This window comes from Lygodium microphyllum, chromosome 30, assembly GCF_053477565.2.
Source record: "Lygodium microphyllum isolate KBCC chromosome 30, Lygodium_microphyllum_v1.1.10, whole genome shotgun sequence".
In the NCBI taxonomy this organism is placed as follows: domain Eukaryota; kingdom Viridiplantae; phylum Streptophyta; class Polypodiopsida; order Schizaeales; family Lygodiaceae; genus Lygodium; species Lygodium microphyllum.
Window position 1 is genome coordinate 63,665,485 of NC_141164.1, and position 8,266 is coordinate 63,673,750.

At 39.3% G+C, this 8,266-nt stretch overlaps 1 protein-coding gene across 1 annotated transcript; it reads left to right on the forward strand.

Annotated features, from left to right (window-relative positions):
• The first annotated feature begins 4,242 nt into the window (after window positions 1–4,242).
• Window positions 4,243–8,124, forward strand: LOC148009933 (uncharacterized). The gene is made up of 5 exons (XM_087672846.1): window positions 4,243–4,329; window positions 6,391–6,780; window positions 7,412–7,698; window positions 7,747–7,827; window positions 7,914–8,124. The coding sequence occupies exons 1-5, from the start codon at window positions 4,243–4,245 to the stop codon at window positions 8,122–8,124; spliced, it is 1,056 nt and encodes a 351-aa protein (XP_087528972.1).
• Window positions 8,125–8,266: the final 142 nt, after the last annotated feature.

The following is an 8,266-nucleotide window of genomic DNA, read 5'->3' on the forward strand; positions in this document are numbered from 1 at the left end:
CTTTTTCTACATCAAATAAAAGAATGTTTGAAAGTTTGGACCGAAAATAAAGAAAGAAAAAAGAAAGACTTCTTTGTCATGAATCTCCAAAACTCCAATTATTACAAAGGTAACGTTTGATCCCAAGTTCTTGACTTTTCTTATCTCTACATTATAAGGCCACCGTCAATCTTAAAATTTAAGACGTTATTGCAGATACCTCTCTCTCTCTCTCTCTCTCTCTCTCTCTCTCTCTCTCTCTCTCTCTCTACCAAGGGTGGAGATAAGGGCGGATGTAAGGGACAAAGATCTATGGTAGGTTGCCACCTAAAGGGAGGAAGGGCTAGCATTTGATGCCTTGGGCTTCCAAGCCTTGCTTGATGCGAAGGGGCATGATGGTGGGTTTCTTTGTGACTCAACAATCCATGAACCCTCTTGCCACATGAAACGTGCACTAGGAAGCAAAGTGCCTTGATTATTCTACTGACACTGGTGCTTCAAACATTGGTGCAAAGTGCCAAGAGAAACTAGGCACAAAGCACCTAATATATAAGTATTATAAGCCCTTTTTCTAAATCTTTATTGTAGTCGTTGCTTTCTTTTCAATAATGTGGTCAAATGTCAATTATATTATTGATCTTTATATTAGTAATGCTAAATTAGCCAATGACGTGAAGGGCATTGTTGTGGCAATGATCTTTACTAGTTACTTTTTGTGACCATGATCTTTACTATAGTTATCATTATCATTGTTCTAACAATGATCTTTTTTATGTGGATCGCCCTCCCCAAACTATCTCTTTGTGGTGGGGAGAGTCAAAGCATTTATTAGGAGGGGTTCAAAAATTTGCATACATATTTCATCTCAAAAAGTAATTATATTTTTATGATTAATTGTTTTTCCAAGATGATTGTTCATGATGGTACCAAACTAAGACTATATAGAAGAGAGAGTTCTAGGGGACCCACAAAGTTGGAGGAGAGAGAAAGAATACATAGGGAATCTGTAAACACCACATATTGAAAACTTTGGAAGCTAAGGGAGTACCCTCCCAAAAGGAGGGTTCTCCAATGACCAGCACAAGTTCCCCCAACCATAGATACACACAATTAGTCAAGTTAAAACATATGGACAAACTTACATAACCTTCAACCATGTGGCCTTGAGCAGATCTATTAACTTGCACATGTTCCTACTCCCTTGTTTTGATATTACTGCATTTTAAAATATATAACGAGTTCAATTACATTATTGATCTTTTAAAAAAAACAAGCATCTCTCTATGGTGGGAGAGTTGAAGCATTTGTCAAGAGAGGGATTCAAAAAATTTGTATAAGGCTTTCATTTTAAAATGGTATAAATGTATAAATTTTTGTGTTCTCTCTCTCTCTCTCTCTCTCTCTCTCTCTCTCTCTCTCTCTCTCTCTCTCTCTCTCTCTCTCTCTCTCTCTCTCTCTCTCTCTCTCTCTCTCTCTCTCTGTGTGCCACGCCTGTCCGTCAGATCCACGGTTCTCTCTCTCTCTCTCATGTCTTCAATTCCACGCTTTAGCTCAGCTTCACACGTCTTCAGCTTCGAAGTCACATATAATATACTTATCTCTCTCTCTCTAACGACGGACGTCAGAGAGAGAGAGAGAAGTGTGCTTCTCTCTCTCTCTCTCTCTCTCTCTCTCTCTCTCTCTCTCTCTCTCTCTCTCTCTCTCTCTCTCTCTCTCTCTCTTTGGACGTCCGTCTCACTGAGAGAGAAGTAAGATGTCAGAGAGAGAGAGAGAGAGAAGCGCGCTAGCTAGGCACGGAAGCCAAAATGCGCGAGTCTGCGTACTCGTCCGAAACAGTCTGCGACAGTATTTGGCGCCTTGATCGTCCGCTCTCTCTCTCTCATAGACATAAGAGAGAAGCATGCTCTCTCTCTCTCTCTCTCTCATGTTCGTTGTCAGAGAGAGAGAGGAGCCAAAATATCATAGAAAATGTAGTTCTAGTCGCTATGCCACACATACTTAATCATAGGAAGAATGGAAATGGAGTGTATTATGGAAATCGAGTTGTAATAGCGAACGTGTTGAAATGGAAATCGAGTGTATTGGGGCTACAGTCCGATGAGACGAGCAAGGCTCTGCGCTTCTCTCTCTCTCTCTCTCTCTCTCTGACGATGGACGTCACAGAGAGAGAAAGAGAGAGAGAGAAGTATATTTACTTTACTTTACTTCTCTCTCTCTCTCTCTCTCATGATGGACGTCAAAGAGAGAGAGAGAGAGAGAGAGAGAGAGAGAAGCGTGTTGAGTGGTGGAGTTGGGAAAAACATTTCCTATTGTTGTGTTTTTTTTGCATCTTGGAGACATCTACTATACTGTTATAGCAAGATTTTTTATGTTTAGAGGCTAGCATCAAGCCACAGACATCTCCAATCACCACTCGTGTGATATATTTTTTGGTGCGTGCTTCTCTCTCTCTCTCTCTGACGTCCGTCGTCAAAGAGAGAGAGAGAGAGAGAAGTAAAGTAAATATACTTCTCTCCTGCCCACTTTCTCCCGCCTGCATTTACTTGAGTTAGTTATATTTGAGTTAGTTATACTTGAGTTAGTTATATTTGAGTTAGTTATACTTGAGTTAGTTATATTTGAGTTAGTTATACTCGAGTTAGTTTACTTGAGTTTGTTATACTTGAGTTAGTTAGTTGCGATAATTGAGAAAAAAAAATTGTGTTCATGAAATAACCACGGGTGAAATAACCATGGGTGAAAATCTAATTCGTTAGGCTCACTAATTTTCAGTTCACATTTGCATTGTTGCATTCCCATGTGTGCTAAGAAGACCATTGTTCACATTTGCATTGTTGCTCAACGAAGAGGCATTAAGCTCCTTTGCTGCATCCATGAAGAGGCATTAAGCTCAGAGTTTAGTTAGTTTATTTAGTTATTTTATATAGTTATTTAGTTAGTTTTGGTTAGTTTGTGGTTAGTTAGTTTAGTTAGTTTTGGTTGTTTATTTAGTTTAGTTAGTTTATTTAATTAGTTATTCAGTTTATTTAGTTATTTAGTTAGTTTTGGTTGTTTGTGGTTATTTAGTTTAGTTAGTTTATTTATTTAGTTGATTAGATAAGTTAAATAGTAAGTTAGTAGTTACTTTAGATTGTGTGTTAGTTACTTTAGATATAGTTTAGGGTTAGTTTGATTTTTTGTTTTAGTTTATATATGTGTTAGTTACTTGTGAGAGAGAGAGAGAGAGAGAGAGAGAGAGAGAGAGAGAGAGAGATTAGTTTTGGTTGTTTAGTTAGTTTATTTAGTTATTTAGTTAGTTTTGGTTATTTTATTGATATAGTTTAGGGTTAGTTTGTTTTTTTGTTTTAGTTTATATATGTGTTAGTTACTTGAGAGAGAGAGAGAGAGAGAGAGAGAGAGAGAGAGAGAGAGAGAGAGAGAGAGAGAGAGAAAGATTAGTTTTGGTTGTTTGTGGTTAGTTAGTTTAGTTAGTTTATTTAGTTATTTAGTTAGTTTTTGTTGTTTAATTAGTTATTTAATTAGTTATTTAGTTAGTTTATTTAGTTATTTAGTTATTTTTTATTATTTTATTTAGTTAGTTAGTTTATTTAGTTAGTTGATTGGATAAGTTAAATAGTAAGTTAGTAGTTACTTTAGATTGTGTGTTAGTTACTTCATATATAGTTAAGGGTTGGTTTGTTTTTCTGTTTTAGTTTATATATGTGTTATGGGTTAGTTACTTAGTAGGTTTTACTTTAGATTAGTTGCTTAGTTACTTTAGATTGTGTGTTAGTTTAGGGTTAGTTTGTTTTTTTGTTTTAGTTTATATATGTGTTATGGGTTGCTTAGTTACTTTAGATTGTGTGTTATGTGTGTGTGTGTGTGTGTGTGTGTGTGAGAGAGAGAGAGAGAGAGAGAGAGAGATTGGTTTGCGTGTTCGTAGGGACAAGCTTACTTCCACAAGGTATGAACGACGACAGGTTGCTAGACTCGGGGCTCGAAAAGGGATTTTAGATCATGGTAGATCCATTCAAAGAGACATTGAAAACCTAACGTTCCATCAAGAGATTCTAAGTGGTCATCGTGAACTAGGCCAACCACAGTTTGGTATAGATGTGGCTAATGTTTTGCCATCACTGGATAGAACCATTAGGGGATTTCAAGCCCTGCGACAGTTTGGTGTGGATTTGACGAATGCTTTGCCATCAGTGGGTGGTTGCAATGGTCTTAATCATGTGACTTTCAAGTCACATGTTAATAATGTTTCAATGTCTAAGTGCCAACATGGGGGAAAACTTAGTGGAGTTGTTTGTGAGAGTGTCTCGCCGTGTTGAATTTGTAAATGGGGATAATGAGCCACTTGAACAGCATGTTGGTTTAGATTTTGGAAATCACCACAATATGGAAAATTCCGTGGCTAATGAGTCACGTGTTCATAATATTGCTGTTTTTTATCCCCAAAGTGGTGGATTATGCTCCATTTTAAATGCTTTGCCTGCAACGGATGTTCACCCAGCAACGTCAATACTACTATTTCAAGAGTCAGATGTGCATTCCATGGGGAGCCTTTGTGTGATGTGTGAAAGGTGTTCAGCTAAGTTGTGGAGATGCGAGACTCGGGTTCAAGGGTCGATTTTGTTTGGAAGACACTGTTATCGAAATGGAAAAGTAATGTTGCCACCATTGCAACATCCACCACAGCCATTGCATGATTTCTTGCATGGTATGCACCCTTAGAGTAGGATATTTAAAAACAACATACGAGCATACAATAGCGCTCTTGCATTTGTATCACTCAAAGCTAATGTTGACAAGCTACCTGTTATCGGGAATGGTTACACCTTTAGAGTGCATGGCTCTGTTTATCACTGTATAGGTACTTTGCTTCCTGATGTGCAGCGTCAAGAAAGGCCAAGATTTGCACAACTCTATGTTTATGATACCGAGCATGAGTTGCTTAATAGGTTGGGGGTTATGCATGATTTATTACCAAACTTGCTAGGGGAGCTTCAATGTATGATGCATCGACACAACATATATGCACGTGCTTTTAGGTCAATGGGTTTGCAATTGCAAAATAATCCCGTGCATGAACTAAGAATGAGCATTTTTGGTATTCAAAGAACCAGTAAACAATACTCTGCTCCTGCAGCAACTGAGGTTGTAGCTATCATGCCAGGGCAGGGTGACGAGGGTACTCTTGATCGTCGAGATATTCATATTTACACTCGAGGTGGTCGATGTGTTGCTATTTCAAACTTGCATAGGGCATATTATATGCCAATGCTATATGTCCTCCTTTTTCCTATGGGGGATGATGGTTGGCATGTAAAGGTTCCCTACAGTAATGTTAGTATTCTTGTTAACATATATGAATTGTCCAATAAAATTTGTGTTACCCAGATGCAGTTTTATGCATTCTGTCTTCAAGTGCGCGAAGATATTAGGGTGTGCATATTGCGTGCTGGTCGACTATTGCAGCAATTTATTGTTGATGCTTATTGTAGTATAGAGCAGTGCAGGTTAACTTGGTGTCGCCAGAATCAATCAGTGTTACGATCGAAGGCCTACAAAGGCTTGGCAGACATGGTGGGGGCAAACGATAATGGGACAATGCCGATTGTTGGTGCCTCTATTGGTAAGAGGATAGTTTTACCGTCGTTATTCACAGGAGGGCCAAGGCACATGTATCAATTATATCAGGATGCCATGGCTATAGTGCGATGTAAGGGAAAACCTAACCTTTTTATAACAATGACATGCAATCCAAAGTGGTTGGAGATAACTAATACTTTATTGCCTGGGCAAAGTGCTTATGACCGTCCGGATTTGACTACTCGCGTGTTTCATAAAAACCATGTGTATTTAATGTATACATTGTTGCAGAAGGATCTCTTTGGAAAGGTTACAGGCTATGTTACTGTGATTGAATTCCAAAAGAGGGGGCTACCACATTCTCATACTTTGCTAATTTTAGAGCCATCTTTCAAACCTTCTGAAGCATGTCACTACGATAGACTGGTTTGTGCTGAGTTACCTAATAGAGTTAAGTTTCTAGCCTTATTTGAGACAATTTCAAAGTGCAACATTCATGGCCCTTGTAGAGGATTGAACCCCAAGAGTCCCTGTATGGACAATGGTAGATGTACTAAAGATTACCCGCAAAAATTAGTGGGCATGACAATGGTTGATAGTTCTGGCAATCCCATTTATCGAAGACGAGATGATGGAAACTCTGTGATCATAAATGGTAATGTTATTGATAATCAATGGATTGTTCCATATAATCCATTCTTGAGTAAGAAATACAATGCACATATAAATGTGGAGGTGTTCTCGATAATTGCGACTGTTAAGTATTTGTATAAGTATGTGTACAAGGGGCATGATCGTGCAACCATCAAATTTTCTATTGGGGTTGATTCTGTCCAGAATGGTGGCGATGCTTACGAGGTGGACAAGATACAAAGTTATTTGGATGCACAATGTGTTTCTGCCTCTGAGGCGTGTTGGCGGATCTATGATTATGCATTGCACGATGAAAAGCCTGATATACAACGTTTGCAGGTACACTTACCTGGTGAGAACTATGTGGTGTTTCGGGATACAGATAGTATACCAAATGTTGTGCGGAATGAAGACCTCCAAAAAACTACTCTTACTGAATGGTTTGTTTGCAACCGCATTCATCTAGAGGCTAGGACTATTCGCTATCAGGACTTTCCAGTGTATTGGGTGTGGAATGCACGACATAAGATGTGGACTAGAAGGAAGCTTGGGAATACATGTGGTCGGATGTATTTTGTGGTGCCTACCCCTGTGGTGAGCTCTACTATTTGCAGATGCTTTTAACAGAGTGTCGGGGATGTACTTCTTTTGAAGATTTGTGTACTGTTGATAGTGTGATCTATGATACTTTTAGGGATGCTTGCATTGCAAAGGGCATGTTGGAGAGCGATGATGAATATGTTGTGTGCTTAGAAGAAGCTGCCTTTGTGTAAACTGGTGCTCAACTTCGAATTTTATTTGTTGCAATTTTGGTCTTTTGTGAGCCAGCTCGGCCTGGCCATCTATGGGAGAGATTTTTGGTGCCAATGGTAGAGGATATCATGTATAGATTGCAGCTACAGCACGTGCATGCCTCTCTTGGTGTTCTACAGCATGAGGCATCTAACATGGCTTTGTTGCATCTGCAAGACCTTTTACGTCACGTAGGACGAAGACTCTGTGATTTTGATGGGTTGCCTGAACCTCATCAACCAAAATCACAATTGCATGCTAACTCTCTTTTGCAAGATGAATATGCATACAACATATTAGAACAACATAGGGTTTCTGAATCCATGCAGGGAATGTTGAATGAAGGACAAAGAATTGCCTTTGGTGCAGTCATGGATGTTGTTGATATAGATTGCAGCTATAGCACGTGTACGCCTCTCTTGGTGTTCTGCAGCATGAGGCATCTAACATGGCTTTGTTGCATCTGCAAGACCTTTTACGTCATGTAGGACGAAGACTCAGTGATTTTGATGGGTTGATTGAACCTCATCAACCAAAATCACAATTGCATGCTAACCCTCTTTTGCAAGATGAATATGCATACAACATATCAGAACAACATAGCGTTTCTGAATCCATGGAGGGAATGTTGAATGAAGGACAAAGAATTGCCTTTGGTGCAGTCATGGATGTTGTTGATACAGATACTAGGGATATATTCTTTTTGGATGGTCCTGATGGGTTTGGGAAGACTTTTCTATACAAATGTTAACTTGCCGAGGTGTGCAGTGGTGGCCGCATAGTGTTGGCAACAGCATCATGTGGCATTGCTGCCTTGCTTTTGCCAGGTGGTCGTACAACTCACTCACGGTTTAAAATCCCAAAACTCTAAGAGATGTTATGAGCTGTGATAAGCCATTTGGTGGAAAAGTTATTTTGTTTGGGGGGGATTTTAGACAGGTCTTGCCAGTTGTGATAAAGGGAACACGTGAGGATATTGTTAATGCTGCATTGTGTTACTCTGATTTGTGGCATTACATAAGGGTGCTAAGGCTATCTGGGAACATGCGAGTGTCGACAGCTGGTAGTGTGGTGGACAATGGATTCATCTATTGGATTCAAGGAATAGGGGATGGAGTGGGTGTTACCGAAAGTTGTGATAAGTAGTGTATCCCACCTGGCATGATATTAAAAGGGCAATCTATCGAAACACTGATTGATAGTGTCTACAGTGACGTGTCCAATGTGGGTGACTACACATCGTATTTTAGTGAGCGGGCTATACTTGCCTCGCGGAATACAGAGGTGG

Excerpts from the sequence above, each read along its gene's own strand:
- LOC148009933 (XM_087672846.1), top strand. The coding sequence starts at position 4,243 with ATGGGGGAAAACTTAGTGGAGTTGTTTGTGAGAGTGTCTCGCCGTGTT. Across the intron at positions 4,330-6,390 it reads ATGAGCCACTTGAACAGCAT|AATGGTGGCGATGCTTACGA; the intron begins GTTGGTTTAGAT and ends GATTCTGTCCAG. Across the intron at positions 7,828-7,913 it reads GGTCGTACAACTCACTCACG|ACAGGTCTTGCCAGTTGTGA; the intron begins GTTTAAAATCCC and ends GGGGGATTTTAG.